Source organism: Emys orbicularis, chromosome 10 (genome assembly GCF_028017835.1).
Source record: "Emys orbicularis isolate rEmyOrb1 chromosome 10, rEmyOrb1.hap1, whole genome shotgun sequence".
Classification (NCBI taxonomy): domain Eukaryota; kingdom Metazoa; phylum Chordata; order Testudines; family Emydidae; genus Emys; species Emys orbicularis.
Window position 1 is genome coordinate 70,328,744 of NC_088692.1, and position 19,921 is coordinate 70,348,664.

At 43.3% G+C, this 19,921-nt stretch overlaps 1 protein-coding gene across 1 annotated transcript in view; it reads right to left on the reverse strand.

Annotated features, from left to right (window-relative positions):
- FBN1 (fibrillin 1) overlaps positions 1–19,921 on the reverse strand; it is a 216,908-nt gene that overhangs the window by 58,573 nt on the left and 138,414 nt on the right. The window contains exons 27-31 of the mRNA XM_065412313.1: positions 18,842–18,967; positions 18,566–18,691; positions 17,382–17,504; positions 10,876–11,001; positions 9,726–9,851 (exon numbers count right to left, since the gene is read on the reverse strand). Of these exons, the coding sequence (XP_065268385.1) occupies positions 9,726–9,851; positions 10,876–11,001; positions 17,382–17,504; positions 18,566–18,691; positions 18,842–18,967 (627 nt within the window). The remainder of the gene's footprint in view (positions 1–9,725; positions 9,852–10,875; positions 11,002–17,381; positions 17,505–18,565; positions 18,692–18,841; positions 18,968–19,921) is intronic.

Genomic DNA, 19,921 nt, shown 5'->3' on the forward strand with positions numbered 1-19,921 from the left:
GCTCTAAATTGCATTGAGTAGTCACAGGCCTGAAGAGGCCATTCTTCCAGCAAGGGATCACCAGGGCGCAGCACTGGGCACACTCCAGACAGCATGAATGGGGTTGGTGCTATATGCCAGCTCTGCTCCACTAGCAGATTCCTCCATGCCAAGGGTAGCCCCCACGACCCAGTGACGCCGATGTTTGCACGGCCAGAGTGACGCAAAGCAGATGGCAGCGAGGGGGGGGGGGGGTTGAGGATTTGGCCCACTATGTTTGGTCCTACTGTGAAGGCAGATGGGAGAAAAGCAAAGCACAGGACTGAGCTCTTTGGGAGTATTATTTATTAGAAACTCAACAAACCTAAACAAAGGGAAGAAAAGGACACCATTCTTGAGGACAACATATGGCCAGCTATACTAATCCTCAACCTTCACAGGCTTGCCAGCACATTCCATTTCAGCACTTGTTGTTTTCACCTTATTTTGATCCTTGGGCAGTGTAAAATTGTGTATAGAGAAAAACAAACCTAATGCAGCTCTTTCCTTATCACAACACAAAATTAGTGCTTAATATAAGCACTTGGAGAATGTATAAACTCAAAGACAATGTTTTCAGAAATTATTTCTGGTAACTAAAACAAATGCTGCGGGAATTCTCTCTCACCCATGAGCCATGGCTTTTACAACATTTACTGTATCCTAGGACTCTAGGTGTGTTTTGTTCTACTTCCATACACATGTAAACCGTCTAGAATTCACATCAAGCCTCTTAGAGTTTCTATCAGTTGTTCCCAGACCTTTTAACTGCCTTTAGTGGTAACTTAGGCCAAATCATCCCATTCTGCAGAACAGTCGAAAGGAAAAACGCAGGCAAAAAAAAACTCTGCATGATTTAACATACAGAGAACCCAACCCGTTCTCCTCTTGGGGTAGATTAAAAAGGGTCGGGGGTCTGGACTAGGAATCATGGGAATTCCCAGCTCCAAACCCAAGGATCTCAATGCATCTACTATCATGCCTACCAGAAACTGTCCAACTAATACCAGTTAGGGAGAGGAGCAACTGGGGAGAGTTTTATATTTCTAATTTTTTTTAAATATTAGCTAACTATTGTATCATCAAGATATGTCTAAACACCATCTGGATCATTTTGCTTTGTTTCTTGTATTCCTTTCTTCGCCTGTCTGTTTGCCTTTTAGACTGTAAGATCTGTGCCCTACTTTATGTTTGCGTCGTGCACATGGGCACTACTGGAACCAATCAGATCAATAGGAACAATACATATCTGTACAGAATGTTTGTTCCCTCACATGTTATCTATACCTTAGCCTGCCTTTGCCCCCAGTCCCAGAAGTATGTCTGGTGTGGTGGTTCTCTTGCCCCTCTGCTCTGGTTTTCAATTTCAGTGCACAATACCTCTCCTTCAGAGGAACTGGCAGCCAAGGTATGTAACTTAATGCTGCAAGGAGGAGCCTCAAATTAAGCAAGGATTAACCTTCTAGATGTTATAGGTTTTTAGGGAAAGAAATCTACCTAGAGAACCCACTCCCTAGATCCTCCCCCTTCCAGAGGTGCTGTGAGTCTGGGAAGAGGGAACTGATGACATGTAGGCCAACTCCCATCATTTTGCAATTTAAATCCCAGTTTGGGCGACAGTATTGAGCCCGCTGTGTTCTATTTTTTCTCCTCTACGCAGAGCAATGGAGGAGGTGGGGTCCCATTTTTTCTGTGGTCTTTCTACTAAAATGAGAGAGGAGTCTGAAGCAAAAACCTGAGATGAACATCCCCAATATTTGGGTCCAAAAGTTGGTTGCTGGGGTCCAGATCCAGATCTGAATTTGGCAGCCTGAGTCGATTGCTCATTAATCTAGACTAACACTAGCAAACCTAGAAATCATGCAAATGAGACCTTTTAAAAAAAAGTTTAAAAACAAGGCCAGGAACAGATAACCATATAACATATTTTCCTTAATCATGTGCAGAAACTTGTAAGATGATAATATTACCCTAGGCAGGAAACCAGTGTCTGTTAAAGACCTTAAGGGTGGTCAAGAAAGCTAATTTTGGCTTAGAGTGAAGAGAAAGGCTAAAAAGAAGTTCCAGAGGTCAACTACAGTATGTAGTGACAAGAAAAAACAGGCAAGCAGTCTACATCTTTAATCTCGACACAGGGCTGCCCAGAGGATTCAGGGGGCCTGGGGCAAAGCAATTTCGGGGGCCCCTTCCATAAAAAAAGTTGCAATACTATAGAATACTATATTCTCGTGGGGGGCCCTGTGGGGCCCGGGGCAAATTGTCCCACTTGCCCCCCTCTCTGGGCGGCCCTGTCTCGACATGAGTGTTTTAAAAAAGTTGTTAAAACCACTGGTAATACTAAGGGTGCTCTGTATTTGATTACTTGATGCTCTGAAATATTCAAGTGATCACATGCTTCTTTATAACATTTTGAGCACAACAAAACAACATAAAAAACCAACACAATGCCAGATTTTTCTGCCAAGAATTTTTTAAACCACCAGTAAACATGAAATGGAAACTTGCATGTAATAGTTATGCTACAGCTATGTTATATACAGATTCAATTTTGTAAGGCAACTTCAGAAATAGTAAACAGACCTATATCATCTGATCACAGACACAATCCAGCTCCCATTGACCCCACTGGGAGCAGGGTCCATCCTTCTGCTTTTATAAAGTTAGATGCTGGAAGCTTGATTTTCTCATCACGTCTTGCAATGGACATTCACTCCACTTGGGTCTAGTGATATCCTACTGTTTAGTATTCTAATGGTCCAATCTATCCATGGCAAAAAAACCTACAGGCTAACGGCAGCCCTGTGTAAAGGGGGAAATGAAATCAATGGGAGTTGTGCCCACTTACACTGGGGCTTAATTTGGCCTGAGGATGCCATAAGTATTGAATTCAGACTTCTCAGGATGACACACACAAAGGAGAAAGTGAGCTCTGAAGGGGAAAGCTTTTACTGAAACAGATCTCTCCCAGAACAGCAAAGGGCCAGATTCTGCCACCTTTCCTCAAAGTATGAAGTGCCCTACTCTTCAAATAGTTCCATATATTTGCATAGGACTACTCAAGGAGTAAGGCAGCACTCAACTGGAATAAGAGTACCAGAATCAGGGGCAAAGAGAACACAGGAAAATGCCAGCCAATCAGAATTTGACACCACACTTTACTCCAACAAAATTCCCATTGACTTCAGTGGGATTCTTACTAAAATAAAGAGAGCAAGGTCGAGTCACTGATCTGTATAAACGCTCTCTTTTTGCCTAAATTTCCTCCAGTGTGAAGGTTTCCCTTTAAATATAACTCTGTGGGAAGCCAAGAAAAACAAAGGAATTACAATCTTAAGGCTCACACTGCATCCTCAGCTGGTCCCATTGTGCACCCACACTGCAGCACACGTGTTCTCATCTTTGTAATCACATTACTCCCATTAACACCAAGGGAGCTGTCTGACTATAGCAGATGACTATGCTCATGGTAAATAACAGGCAGCTCTGACATCATAGCAATTCCAGGCCCAGTGGGGACAAACCGTCAGTCTTCATTTACTGTTGGCTATTTTACTTCTTTTTGATGTCTCTTAATACTTATTTTTCTCACGCCTTAAGTAATAAATAAGGTGTCTCCCATTAATCACAGAGGCACAAATGTTTCTAATTGTGCATGAGCAACAATATGTATGCACAACTGGTATGTGCAATTACTGCACTTACACTCACAAAAGTGGCAACTGCATGAACAAATAACCAGCTAAGATGCGTGCACAATGACTACACACACCAATTACGTATGTGTATTTCTGCATGTTCTGAAAATCCAGGGCAGAAAGCAGAGATGGAAGAGACCTATTTAGTGGTACATCATCAGCACCTAACCCTGTGTACTTCCTTGCACCGGAATGGAGTGGGAGAAGCCATGCCACCAGTGCTGGCAGGAGCAAGGGCGGTGGCAGAAGGAGGCCAGACTTTATGAATAAATGATGTTTTTTTACATTTGAACTGCAGTATCACCCTGAAGCTAATGCACTGAAAGACCATGAAAACTTACACACTCACCCCCAAACACAGAACCCATGCAAGGTTCTATGAACCATTTACACTTCACATTAAGGGCTTCAGTGGGGCTTAAGTAGACTAGAGGGCCTGGAGCATGCTGTCTATAGGGGTGAATTTAATCCAATATTAACCTGTGAACCAGCTTTGTTTATTATTTTCGTGTCTGCAAATTTCTGTAAAAGTATTTTCTGATTTTTATTTATTGGCTCTTTCTGCAAATCTGTCAACTTTATCAGACTGATGTTACATTTGTATTTTGAGTTTGTGCCCAGATCTCATGGAGAAGATCACATAGAAGTCACATGGCATATGTCCTCCTGGGTCCCTGCCTGATGGAGAAAATCCCATATCAGCAGGTGGATCAGCAGAAGCAATTTGCAGAAAATGGATTTGCGTAGAAAAGTAGAGCTCAGCTGAAATTCATCCTCTTTTTTTTATTTAATGGAGATATCCCATCTCCTAGAACTGGAAGGGACCTTGAAAGGTCATCGAGTCCAGCCCCCTGCCTTCACTAGCAGGACCAAGTACTGATTTTGCCCCAGATCCCTAAGTGGCCCCCTTAAGGATTGAACTCACAACCCTGGGTTTAGCAGGCCAACGCTCAAACCACTGAGCTATCCCTCCCCCCAAGCCCCCAAGCCCCCTTCTCTGACGCAACTAGAGAAACCTAGGGGGGAAAACTTTAATTTCTCCTAGTCTTATCCCCATGACTTCCTGACCCTGGCAATCAGTGAGTGGCCTAGGAAACCATTACCTTCCTTTGGGAACTGTCTTGCTTTTTATTTAACATAACTGTGAGCATCTCCCAGTTTTACATGGGTCAATTCGTGTTTGACATACACCATCAACTTTCTGTACTTCCCCCACTTGATGTATTATCATCATTTAGTATTGGACGTGATATTGCCAGCTCCCAAATTCATAAGGGGAAATGTATGTGTTTCACTGACATCAGAGTTCTCCTGTGCCACCAGACTGAGGCATAACGTGTTTTTAATGGATGGAGGCTAGAGGAGGGGCAAGGAAGAGAGGGAAGCAGGCTTAAGAATGCAGCACATTTTACAAGCTGCAATGTTAGGGCTACTCCAAGTCAATGGGATGGCTCTTGAGTGACAGCTGCAGGGCTGGGTCCTTGCTTTTACCATACTCTTTTGCAATGTGTTTGTTTTCAGGTATGTAGTAATTAACAGTCGTACTGACCACTCCTTTATATATAATCATCTTCACAAGGATGGGCGGGAGTGGGCTTTTTGCTCTAATTCATTTCTCTGTTCAGGGCTGGCATTAGGGGGTGGCAAGCACAGCAATTGCCCTGCAAAGCTAAGTTGCTCGGGCTTCGGCTTCAATCCTGTGTGGCGGGGCTTGGGCTTTGGCATGGGCACCCTTAGACTCACTGGGGCTCAGGGCAGAAAGTCCAAGCGGGCTGAGCCCCGCACCCACCACACAGGGTTGAAGCTGAAGCCCGAGCCCACCCCCGCGACTGCGCGGGGCTGAAGCCGAAGCCCGAGCACCTCCCACTGCGTGGGGTTGAAGCCTTTGGGCTTGGGCTTTAGCCCCTCATGGCAGGGCTTGGGCTTTCTGCCCTGGGCCCAGTGAGCCTGACGCTGGCCATATCTGTACTACACCCATGGTGCTCAATGCTGCACACTCCTTACTCAACTGATACTCCCACTGACCTCACTAGGAGTCCTGGCTGAGTCACACATTCTGAACTTTTCTCAGTTCTCTGAACCTGCTGTGGAGAAGGCTGGTTTATCTTCTGCTGCATTTGTTACCTGACTTTTATAAACATTCATCTTCAATGCTGTGACAGTCTGAGCCCAAATCAGCCCTAATGTGTACCTCAAGCAAACCTGTTGCAAGAACAGGAGATTATCTAGTCCCCACACAACTCTCACTGACATCAACAGAAGTTGCATGCATGCAGTGGCAACAGGATAGGATACACGGGGCATAAATCAGAGCTGAATTTGTCCCTCTGTGTACAGCATACGTAGGTCAAATCCAGTAAATCTATGGCTTTAAAACAACCAGAGTGGGATACTATGAACTCACAGGCAACACCTAGGCATGGGCAATGAACCACAATGAAGAAAAGGTGAGTTTGTGCCAATACAGGATTTTACCTGTGCATGAACACAAAGAATTTACGTTCCCCACCACATAATGCACACGCACACAGTGACGGGAAATTCTGCAGACAGCTGGACAATCTGGAATGAAGGAAGGGGCTCCGCGCACCTCTATACCTGACCCACAGTCCTCTTCTCTAGCAACTACATCCCATTCCCTCTTTATGAAAAATTAAAATCAGCTCACCTAATTTGGTTATGGGAAAGCCTGTTTTATAGGTAAATAAAAACGAAACATTTGTAGCACTCTCCTTAGACTGGCTTCATAGGCTATGTACATCTTTGCATAAAACAAACGGTTTTCCTAAACTCCGTCCGCATTCTTACTGAGAACTGAAGGGGAAAAAACCTAACATCTGTGTGGGATGGGAATGTAAGTCAGTGGGTGGATTTTGAATACTGCTAAATGATTGGGGAAACAACATGTTTATTTGTTAAAATGGAAACAATCAGTAATGACAAGGGAGGTGAAATATTTAGACAAAACTGTAATGTAACCCAGAGGACATTATTTAGTTGTTCTCAGGAAACAGAGAACCTCCCCTTCGAAGCTCCATACACATTTTTGTAATTTTTTTCACAGGAGTGCTTGTTCTTTTAAAGAAGTGAATGATTTTGACTTATCTATACGAGGCAAAGAATTCTGCGCTATGACCATGGTGCTAGTCAGCACAAGTGCAGAATCCCTTCTATGATACCAGCACTAATTGCTGCCTCCATAGCGCTCATCTGCTTGGGCACAGGAAGTCTGGCTGTGACACTAGATTTGTGCAGAGAATGAAGGGAGAGTTCAACAGTCTATAGACAAACTGGGTTTTTTATTTTAGTGCACAGGAATGTGCACATTTTGATGGCAATGGGGACTGTACAATCATCCCTTTTCTAGGCCATTAGCTTGGGGCAGTTTTCATTTCTGTCTCACCCTTCACACCCCCATCATCTTCACACACTGCCAGCCCTTGTGTTCATGTCCCTTTTGTCTTCATTTGCTGCCCACTAGCTGTGTTTTCTGTAGTAGTGTGATGCTAATACAGCAGTGATCCCAGTGAGCCAGCTGTGATAGGACAAGGAATGATACTGGAAGAGTACAGCGAGAATGGAGCCAACCTTCAAGTGATGCTGTTCTAACACGATGAGCTTTTCTTGTTTTTAAAATGTGTTCCATTACCCTGATTCAGTAATGCTCTCTCGCCTGAGCTGGACCACCAGCTGACCAAGCATTTGTACACAAAGCCAGTTACACGTAAGGCGAGCCTGTCCCCTCCTGTACACAAACTGCAGGTCTGTGCAGACTCCAGCCCTCTCTGCCTGGCGAGCTGCTGAGCTAACCAGAGAGTTGCACAGCAGCACCCCTTGTGGTGGACTGCAAGAAGCGTTTCCTTCTGCTTTACTATACTTCCCCTCCCCAATAACCAGCAGAGCCAAAGCAGCTGCTCTTCAGGCTTTCCGACCCCTCCCTTACTGCCACCCTCCTCCCCCTCAGAAAGAAGCTGCTCTTGAGATACCAAGACCTTTCAGCCTCCCTCTCCATTTAGCTGGCTTCTCTTCACAATATCAAGCCTCCCCCTCTCCTCCTTGCACTGGCTGTGACTGGCTAAGTGACTCCGTGGCTGAGGGAGTAGTTAAGCCCAATATTTCGAGCTGAAGATGTAAATTCCAGCTCGAGGAGACATACCCACATTAGCTCTGATCAAGCTGGCACACTAAAAATAGCGTGTCTTGGACAAGTATATACTCAGGGTGACTAGCCTCTCCTTCCACTCATGCTGCCGTGGCTTTAGCATTCCAGCTGGATCAGAACATGGTGGGGTGGGGGGGGGGCTGTCTGTGTTTGCTCATGCTGGAATTTATATCTCAAAGTGTAGAAGTGTGACGAGGTAGGATGGATGAGTCAGAGAGGGGGCAGGAATGGCTACTTTGGGAAGGATAAAGAGAGGGAAAGGCTGATGAAATACTTTAGAAAACAGAAGTACCAGAAATAGTTGGTTCTTTCTATCTGGATATCAGTGCTTAAATCAGAGGATGGGATTGGAAGGAAGAGATTTCTCAGCCTTACTCTGTCTATTAGTAAACCAACACTGTCATGGATGAGTTTTCAAGTGAGATTTTTTTCCCAGTTGGCCTACACCAGATGTCACCAATATGGCAAGAATTTCCAGAAACTTTTCCTCCAAATAATATCCTAGATCCTTTCCCTGTAGGGCCTTTATTTGCCCTTTCATCTCATACCAATTACTTAATATTTCCTGGCTGCTTTAACCGACCAGTATAACCCTGCAGATGTCACAAACCAATATTTGTGTCATCACCTTTCATTTCCCTGAGAGTGATAGCTGCGGTGGGTGTGACTGAACATCACAAGGATTTTTCAAGTCTGCAGAACTAAAGCTCTGTATCTTTTTGTATAATTTAGAGTAGAAACAAAGAATGTTGAAATGTTGGTCTACAGGGTAAAATCAAGGACTTCTTGGATTTAGATCAGTTCACATGTCTGTAAAAGGCAGCTGTTACTAATGCACAACTTCAGGCGAGGTCTAATATACCAAGTAGAACACCAGCTCCCCCATTGTTCTATGTAAGCTGTAAAAAATCAGCATAATCTCTTTTTGACACCTATTGTACAACATTAATAATATACTTCTATAAGGACAGACCTATCAGCATATATACTTGTCTCATAAAGGTTGCCAGAACCGTGTTTACTCTAAATCCGTATTCAAAATTAAATTAAACATATGTTTGTGCTCATATTTTGGGCAAAGCTCATGACTCTCAACACCTTGGCTCAGATACTAGCATCTTGTGTTTTTAATGCTATCGCCCTCTGAGCGTGTAAGTTTGAACCTCAGCACTGCTGGCTGGCTGCCACTATGAAATAATTTCAATAAAGGTGGTGGTCTCCTTCCTTGGAGGTTTTTAAGGCCCGGCTTGACAAAGCCCTGGCTGGGATGATTTAGTTGGGAATTGGTCCTGCTTTGAGCAGGGGGTTGGACTAGATGACCTCCTGAGGTCCCTTCCAACCCTGATATTCTATGATTCTATGATTCTAATTTACATTTTGGTTTTGCCGAAATATGTTTATAATTCAGCTAGTCAGGTAACTGAACTGCTGCCACTTTGCAAAAACTGAAAATATATTTTAGGATAGATTTAAAGCCACTAGTGTTTGCCAAAATAATATTTGGAATAGATGCCTGTTATTTGCATATACAGTTATCTAATCCAAATCCAATGTGGTGGTCTTCATGTGGTCTTGTCATGTTACGCTGAATTACATGTTCTTTTCAGTCATACCAGCAACCATATAATAATAGGCCCAACTTTGCTCTCAATGGGATATTTGTCATTCACTTCAATAGGAGAAGGATCAGGCCCAATATTATGCTATACAAACACAATACCAACTCAGTGACTCTGTACAGTGCAACATTTCACAGAGAACAGAAATCAAACAGATTCAAGAGAGGTTTTAAACGCTAGAAAAGGGAAATGAAGAATCAGAAGATGATAATTATTAACTTTAAAATTTACCTGTACAACCAGTGGTTCCTTTTTTGCCTGAATATCCCATATCACAATGACAAATAAATGAGCCTTTTGTATTCTCACAGCTTCCACTAAGACAGATGTTTGGATTCAGGTCACACTCGTTGACATCTAGAAAACATAATTTTAAGATTTTACAAAGTTCTTAGACCATAACTAACCCAATGTCTTGGAGACATTAGTACTGGTACAAAAATGTGTCTACATGTGCAGAGAAAAAAATAAATTAGGCTAAATATTCTTCTCCAATGTAAAATACTGTACATTTCCAAATCAGATTTAATATTGCTATGTTATTGCACTGGTCTTTATTTCCCAGCCTCTCTTATCTTTAATTCCAACTTTCATTAATAATCACAAATGGCCAGATTTAATGGGGTTACGCTAAGGATAAACTTGGTCTATTATCTGTCCTCAATATATTTTGTTTTTTTCTGCACCGATGTTTCCACAAGGGCAGTAAGTGTGTTTCAATTTTAAAATGCAAAGGTAAAATTCTACTCTTCTAGCCATGCAGCAAATCTTGACTTCAATATTTTGCTCTACCAAAACGTGCTGAACTCCCACGTGGTTTTGTCTTGGTGTCAGTTTTGGCCAGAATTCTGATTTAGGCTCACCCCTAAATCTGCCATCCTACAGCACCCTCTACGATCTGAGCTGCATAGAGACACTCTGGAATGGGACCCGAAGAGAGACAGCACGGTCACCTTATCTCACCATGTATGCTCCTTAACTCAGTCAAGAGCTCTGAGCACATGCAGATGATTCCTACTACTGACAAAAATAGTCTGCAAAGAGGGGTTGTCCATGTGGCCACAGCTAGCCAAAATACAGCAGCACTGCTTTTTAAGTTTTAGTGTTTGCCAGTTTTGAGGCAGCGGTCAATTTGGCACAGTGCTGGAACCAAAACCCTTTTTTCACCAAATGCAGGTATTCAAGTATATTTGTAGTCTTGATATGTAATGTCAAAAGACACCTGATTGCCTGGACACTCATTATTCTTGCTAGGACACTCACTGTTATTTTTATTTGCTTACATATTTTAAATAAATCTAGTTTTATCATCATCTTTGATCACTTAATTAAGGAAGATGGCTTATTAGAAAAATTAGGAATCGGAGGTGTTTTCACTTACCTATACAAGTCTTCATATCCTCAGATGCCATGAATCCATCGTAACAAAGACACCTGTATTCTCCCGGTATGTTAGTGCACTGGCCTCCATCACAGATGTTAGGATTGTCTTCACACTCATCAATATCTATAGGGAAAGTTTACATTAACACATCTTTTAGATAGGTGTTCCTTGTTATGAAATGCACTGCAACGAATCATGGCAAACAAAATTCTTTATGCTTTGTGATATATGTGCATGCGATCAATCTTTGCAGTTAAACCAAATGTAGCTTTATATAAAACTCCAACTGATTCCAATGGGAGCAGGAGCAAGTCTTGTATGCACAAAATCACTTGTAGGAAAATAACTAAAGGACCTTTTTCACGCCACATAACCCCGCACAATCAGAAATTTCGGGTCCAGCCTTGCTGTCATAGCAGTCAATGGGAATTTTGCCACTGACTTCAGTGAGAGGTACTGGACCTTAAATGATTTAAAAAAGCCATTTCACATACAAAATTCCCACACAAGCAGGATTAAGCCCAATATTAGAATAATTAACATGGATGTATTTATTTCACTAAAATATTATAAGTTACTTGGATTTTTTTTGTCCCTGCGGACGAGTCAGGCTATATCTTTACACTCTCCAGCATTTAAAATATGTTTTGATCAGCACATCAGCCATCACTGGGGGTTGATCTGAGGAAGTGAGACTGCACTGTTTATTGCAACCTTGATAGGATCTGGACTTTTTAAAACTCTCCACATTTTTCTTTGTCACAAACAACATATACCAGCGCAGTTGAGATCCAAGACTCTGCTCAGTGACTGCATGGAAAAACCAGCAAAACAAGGACATGAATTGAGAACCCCCTGAGAGGGAAAGGGTGTAACTCACTATCAGGCTGGTCTGTTGTGGATTTTGGTAATTATGCAGCTGCAGAACACCAACTCACTTTAACTGTTTGTCCTAGAATCTTATGTTTGTTATTCTTTTTTTTAAATATTTCTAACAGCAGCAAACAGAAATGGTTGCACCTAAAGTTTTTGTATGGACAATTAACTCTTACATGGTAAAAAGCTGATTGTTTACTGTTCATCCTACGAATCAAATAATGCTGGCATACACATTAGCCTGGAAATGTTGATTTGGAAGTGGAATGTGAATTTATATGCAAAATAAGTGCTGGAAATGAGGATAGGAACCACAAACATAAAGAACTTATTTTATAAACATGAAGAACTTTATATGCTAAATTGCCAAGGTTTTACATTCACAGTTAGGGTGGAAAATTGGCTGACAAAGAATTCATTGTTTCTCCTAATTGAATTGATTATTAATGCATAACCTCACCAACCTGACCTACTATTACAATGAATGGAACTCATAGCAGTTCAATTATGGAGAAATATATTCTGCAAAGGCTTCTAGCCATGTGTGATGTTACAGATAAAATACATTTGTGAACAATGTATAGAGAAAACTGAAAATCATTGTTCCTTAAACTCAGTCCACAATGCCACTAAATGTATATGAAGTTGTTTATACAGTCACATAGTGTCATAGAGTAAAGCCACACATTTATCACAATGGCTACTGACTGTCACCAAGTGCACCTTTTCTCATTTTGTTAAATAAGATTCTTGGGGCCAAATTTTCAGTAGACGTGCATGTACATTTTTGGCAATTACATATTTTGCACCTGCAGAAGAAACTATTTGTATATTTTGCAAGCACTGTGAAAGAGGCCCATTAAAATTTGGGGTAGCACCCGACTCCTCTGATTGTGGCTGCTGTTTTCTCCCCACAATGCATTACAGACACAAATATATACTGCTAGCTAGCTGTCTGGTTACCTGATTTGTAGGAGAAAACACTTGGTGAGGCATCTAATTACTAATATTTGGGCTCACAGTTGCAGTAAATTATGGATGCCAATTTACACCTGTAATAAGAGGCTGGTGCTGAAAAACTGGCACTTCATGTCAATCCTTTTAAAAGGTGACAAATATTGACAGTATTGCTCCTTCTGGGGATCCCATTCATGTTGTTGATGGAAACGACTTCTAAAATCAAGTTCAACAGTGGTTCAAAGAGAGAGTGCCAAGTTCTTCAGAGGAGCTGCATCTACTACATCCACATACTTGAAATGCTATTTCGTGGCTTTAAGAGCACAGATAAAAAGGGGACTTTTGACTATCAGTAGACGAAGGTTTCTAACCATCAGAGGAGTGAAGTTCTGGAACAGCCTTCCAAGGGGAGTAGTGGGGGCAAAAGACATATCTGGCTTCAAGACTAAGCTTGATAAATTTATGGAGGGGATGGTATGATGGGATAGCCTAATTTTGGCAATTAATTGGTCTTTGACTATTAGCAGTAAATATGCCCAATGGCTTGTGATGGGATGTTAGATGGGGTGGGATCTGAGTTACTACAGAGAATTCTTTCCTGGGTGTCTGGCTGGTGAGTCTTGCCCACATGCTCAGGGTTTAGCTGATTGCCATATTTGGGGTTGTGAAGGAATTTTCCTCCAGGGCAGATTGGCAGAGGCCCTGGGGGGTTTTCGCCTTCCTCTGCAGTGTGGGGCATGGGTCATTTGCTGGAAGATTCTCTGCATCTTGAAGTCTTTAAACCATGATTTGAGGACTTCAATGGCTCAGACACAGGTCTGATACAGGAGTGGGTGAGTGAGATTCTGTGGCCTGCGTTGTGCAGGAGGTCAGACTAGATGATCATAATGGTCCCTTCTGACCTTAAAGTCTATGATTCTATGTAATTTCTGTATTAATAAATCCCACTAGATGCAGTGTCCTAGGTTTTGTTTTTGTTAGGTATTTTAAACTATTTTAGGGTCTAAGGCCCTAACCCAGCAAGACACTTAAAATATGCTTAATGTTAAACTTGTAAGTGCTCTCATGGAAATCAATGGGACGACCTGTGTACTTAAAGTTAAGCATGTGCTTAAGTGCTTTGCTAGATCAGGGCCTAAAAAAGGTACTGCAGATCCACAACACCCATCGACTTCAGTGGGAGTGGAGGATGCTCAGCACTTCACAGAATTATGGCTTGTTATAATTTCTATTGCACTTTACTAATAAGAAACCACAAGCAATACATTTCCAAAGAATTACTGCACTTCACTTGTGGTTGAAGTCAGTCTTCTGCCTGGTACTTCCCAAAGTGGTAATAATCCAGAAACGTACTGCCTGTTCATGCCTTAATATACTACAGAGTGGCAGGGAGACCGAAAGAGAAAGAACGAAAAGAAACCCTGGAGTGATTGTGTGCATGATTCCACAAATCTTTACTCATTCCCTCATTCCCTCGGCTTGACTATTCACGTAAGTAAGGGCTTGCAGTATCAGGCACTAACTTTCTAACTCCATATTCATGTATCTATTATTTCTTTTACTTCACTAACCAAATATTGAGAAACTGCAAGACTAGACCCTTTGAAATTTTAAGTTTCAAAGGTGGTAATGTTGGCTTTTGCAGCCAAGACTTTGTAACAAGATAGTATGATGGTGGGTAGTTGTGAATAGCTGGCTTCTGAACAAAGTCCTAGATTGCACAGCACTTAGGATTGCCAGGCATCCGGTTTTTAACCAGAACGCCCAATCAAAAAGGGACCCTGGTGGCTCTGGTCAGCACCACAGCTCCCTGCCTGCCCTAGCTCCGCTTGGCTCCCGGAAGTGGTGGCATGTCTCTCCTGCTCCTAGGCACAGGAGTGGCCAGGGAAGCTCTGTGTGCTGCCCCCACCCCAAGCACTGGCTCTGCAGCTCCCATTGGCTGGGAATCAGGGCCAATAGGAGCTGCGGGGGCGGCACCTGCAGGAGAGGGCAGCACACGGAGCCCTCTGGCCACCCCTGTGCCTAGAGGCCGCAGGGACTTACTAGCTGCTTCTAGGAGCCACCTGAGGTAAGCATTGTCTGCAGACCGCACCGCCTCCCATACCCCAACCCCCTGCCCCAGCCCTGAGGCCCCTCCTAGAGCCTGCACCTCAACCCTGCCTTAACACCCTGCCCCAAACCTGAGCCCCCCCACACTCTGAACCCCTCAGCCTCATCCCCCAGCCCAGAACCCCCTCCTGCACCCCAAACCCCTCATCTCTGGACCCACACCAGAGCCCACACCCCCAGCCAGAGTCCTCACCTCCCCCCACTCCAACCCCCTGCTCCAGCCCTGAGCCCCCTCCCGCACCCCAAGCCACTCATCCCCGGCCCCACCCCAGAACCTGCACTCCCAGCCAGAGCCCTTACCCCCCACACCCCAACTCCCTGCCCCAGCCTGGAGCCCTCTCCCACACCCTGAACCCCTCATTTCTGGCCCCACCTTGGAGCCCAAACCCCCAGCCCGAGCCCTCCCCCCCACACCTCAACCCCCTGCCCCAGCCCCCTCCTGCACCCTGAACCCCCACTCCCACCCAAAGCCCTCCCTCTCCCTCCCCCCACACTCCAACCCCTGTCTCAGCCCAGTGAAAATGAGCGAGTGAGTGAGGGTGGGCCTTGGGGAAGGGGGTGGAGGGAGGCATGAGTGTTCGGTTTTGTGCAATTAGAAAGTTGGCAACCCTAATAGCACTGGGAGGGTATAAATATGCAAAGACTCGCAATCAAATTCAGAATTTTTTAGGCCCTTTGTCAGATTTGACTAGACCCACCTGTGGACACGTCTATAGTACAGTCAACTTTTGATTGGAGATGCTAAGAGCCCATCCCTGTCCCTCCAATAAAGGTCAATCAATCATTTCCTTTTGACATTGGAATGTGATGAGTTGTTAGATTTATAGCTCTATGGGTTTTCAAATCCAAGTCTGGGGTTTTCTTTTTGCTTCTTTTGCATGGACAATGGGTTCAGTTTAACAAGCATTAGGGCCTTCTTACTAGGGCACAGTGTCTCATCTTTCTACTGCCGTGTAGGGGACGTTCCTGGGTGGGCCAGGGAGGGAGAGGGGCAGAACCAGAGGCAAATGCTCTCTGGTGATTCCCAGCAGGTGCAGCTTCATAGTCCTTCAAGGCTGCTCTAAGTTATGCTGGAGGCCAGTTTTGTCCCCAGCTGAGCCAAGATTAGGGAAGCCAAAAGGTGGCTTAGACCCACCTTCCCCACCCCTGTCTCTTGCTCTTTCACACACACAAAGTCCTGCTGGCACTAGGATTCTGATTTCACTTTCTGCACACTTTTGATTACGTGGTTCTACTTTTGTGTTGAAAATGTGCTCAAAAATGATTTTTGGCAAGTTTTGGATGCAAAGTTACCTTCACTAGAAATGTGACCCATTTCTGCTCACACGGGAAAACTACTTCCAATCTAAATATTTTAGGGTATGAGATCTCAGGGTCCATCATGTTTTCATTTTTCTGGTTGAGTTCTGCCTTTCAACCCACTTTAAAACTCCTTTACACTGCTTTAAGGATGGTATTCAGTGGTCTTAATGTAAATGGCAATCTGGTTTGAGGTCTATAAATATTTGCAAATTCTAAATGTGAGACCTCTCTTTTCATTCAACATAGAAAGGCCTCCATTTGTCAGACTGTAAAGGTAACCGTATTCCAAGGGATTAACTACACAGTAAAAAGCAACATCAAAAATCTAATGAAGGAAATTTTGGGTTGAACAGAGTCAGGAAGGGAGGATGGCTCATGGTCTGCAACTACTCAGTTCTAGCTGGCAACACGCTACCCTGCTCTTTTGGATCAGAAGTGGGTGGTGCAGTGTTTGGGTAGCACAAAGCTGGGGGAGGGGCTGGTAGAATACTCTTCTCCCTAACCCATGTGGAACCCTCTGGGCACAATTCACATTCTCAGCTTGTGTACAGGACCAGGGCTTGGCTCCCAATGATGACACTGAGCAGTTAAGTTGCTCACAAAATTTTCTAAAGATCACTATTGAGCAAGAAGCCAGGCTCAGGTCCATGGGACAGGAGCTGTCACTATGGGGTGAATGCGGGGCAGGCTTGCTCTCCAACACCTCTCCCTGGGGGTCTCATCTCAGTGTTTTTGCACCCTGGGTTGGGGAGCCCTCAGTTTCAGATTTTGCCCCAGGCCTCCAAAAACCTGTGTGTGGCCCTGCAGAAGATAAAATAGTTTTTGCTCCCAGACTCACAATGGACGCTGATCTTTCCTGTAATAGCAACAGGCTCTGAAATAATACAGCTACAGCCAGCTAGAAATATGTATTTTTTTTTGTTGAAAAAAAGGGTATTTCCCTGAGAGCTAGTGAGCTGGAAGTTGTGAGGTTGTGACTTCGGTATTGTACTCTTTCCCCCAAGGAGAGAACCAAATTCTGCCATGCATAACATCTAGCTACATTATTTATTTTTTACTTTATGTAATATTTGTCCAAATAAAATACATTAATCATAATATGTTCAATTCAGAGTTTTAGGCAGTTTGCATGGAGAACTGTAAGAATTAATGAAGATAACTCAGTATAAATGATTTCAATCTGTACTCTTAAAACTACATCTCATTTTTCAATACAAAATAAAGAGCTTTCAGTACAAATGGTCACAAAGCTACTTTACCAGTGCAAGATCTGTGGTCTGGCATTAGTGCAAAGCCTGATTTACAGCTACATTCATAGCTGCCCTCTGAGTTTGTACAGAAGGTGTCACAACCTCCATTCATTATGTTGCATTCATCAATATCTAGAAGGAAAGAAATGAAAGTTAAACACACACACACATAACTTTTTTGTTAAGCATATTTCAGGGATACATTCTGGGCCAATTTAAAAAGGGGGTTCAATCCAGCATCTACATTTGCGCACACAATTTCTCACTTTTTACACGCCTGCATTTGCAGGTGCAGGTATTTGGATTCATATGTGGACATATACATAGAAACATCAAGGAATGAGATGTCCAATTAATTGAATGCATATGCAAATGATCCCATACTTTTGTCTCTTTCTGGGTGCCTAGATAGTCCCCATTACTGTAGTTCCTGAATCCCCTGAAGTCAACAGAAATGCTTGTGTAAGGGTTTACAGGATTGGGCCCAAGTCCCTGACTGCACACACCTTATTCAGGCAGGATCAGAGCCACTGTTTTGGCATGTACATCAGAATTTTTCAAAATACGAAAAGTGCATTCATATTTTTTGTACACAGTGTCTGGTACGAGTTTAGAAGCCCTTTCTGAACTTATGGCTTTTAAGGAAACTGACAGTGGAAATTTATACAATAGAGATATTTACAGATTAGTTTAAGGATAAATGCCACTGAGCCACACATACTATTCTACTCTACCAATGCATGGCAACCTCAGAAACGCCAATCTGAAATAAAATACAGATCTGAGGGATATCACAATGCATTTAAGTGTCCTTAGTTACAACATTTTACGCCACTTTAAAAAAAATGTTTTTTATATCTACTGGTTAATTTACCGAACAAAACGATCCAATAAATAAATATGCTGTGTAAATACTGTGAGTGTTGGCTGGGCAAATAGCAAAGAAAATGCGGGCACAAGGATCAGTTTTGAAACAGTAACGTAACTTCCTCCATCTCAAAGAAAGGGATGTGCATGTTCAGGTTACTTCACACTGCTTTGACACTGTGCCTGAGATTAGGCAATCGGATGTAGTTATATTTTATTAGATAGAAACAATTCTTTACATCAACTCTTCTTAGTGAAGTGACAAGCATTAATTGGTATTCTATGTTCATTAATAATTATAGCTGCTCTGAGGATCAAGTTCTTACCAATACAAAATAATCTGTCGGGAGTGGACTGATATCCAGGGTTGCAGGCACACTGATACCTTCCAATCAGGTTGACGCAATGTCCATTTCTGCACAGGTTGTGGCTTAGGTCACACTCGTTGATGTCTATTTCAAAAGAAAAGGGGAACACATTTTAAGTCTCTGCACTGCAACAATGTTTGAGTACATGCCATAAATGCATGCATAGTTAGAGCCATGAAATGCAAATATAGAAATGACCTATATACGGTGCACATTTTGCCCGCACCATCATACCTATACACGCGGAGATATTTGGAGCCAGTTGATGACCTGGAGGACAGTCACACTGAAAGCTTCCTTCTGTGTTTATGCAAACACCACCTCGGCACAAGAGAGGATTTCGCTGGCACTCATCAATGTCTGTAAAAAGAAAGGAACACACATCACTGCTGGAGCTAAAAGGCCCTGCATACAACAGAGAATAAAGTGCTGGTGCTAAACAGCAACATCCGGAAACAAGTGTTTGTTTGATCCTTGGAATTCTGAGAGTGCATATATGCAGCTCCTCCCTATTTATCGCTCCCTCTCCTGCAAATAGTATTCTGACCTCTTCCAGCAGCTGATCCTTCTCCTTCACACATCGAGACACACACCCTCTTCCCAGGTACTTACTCCCCACACCCTCAGAGAATCAATAAAACGGTTCCTCCCTGCCCTGTGGACAATTTCCTCACTTTTCTGTTTGCCTCTCTGCTCTGAGCTCCCTCCCCCCCCAGACATGTGCTCCAGGTCCACCAGCTTCCTTTTGCTGGCTGAGAACCCAGCAGTCAGCTTCAGGCTGAGACAGTAGGAAGGGGCTTCAGAAGGAGCTCCTGCTGCAGAGCTGGAAGGGTTTCAACCAGTGAGGAAGCAGGGCAAGGCAAGATTTATTCTGGGTAAGAGCCCCAGGCTGCCAACCCATTAATTCCTGCTGGAACCCCATTTACTACAATTATTGATCAGACAATGGCCTGTCTCCTAGGAGCGGGGGGGGGGCAGGTTTTACTAGTGTGCACATTCCTAAAAAAGAAACGTACTTTCAAAAATGTCACTTCACATCACTGTGTATTGTCACTACATGTTTTGAGGCCCTGCATCAGTCATCATTTAAAATGTATATTGGAGCTTTTCAGTGCTTGAATTGAGCCCCTCCTTGCCCCCGGCCACCCCTCCCTGCCCATCTCCCCCACCCCCAAAGAGTCAAATTCTGCTCTCAATTTCCATAAAGTTATTCTTGATTTATATCAGGGTAACTTGGGGCAGTCTGACTAACAGTGATGATACATAGTAAAGACAACAACAACAAAAGCTGCTACTAATCATGCTATGCAGGGC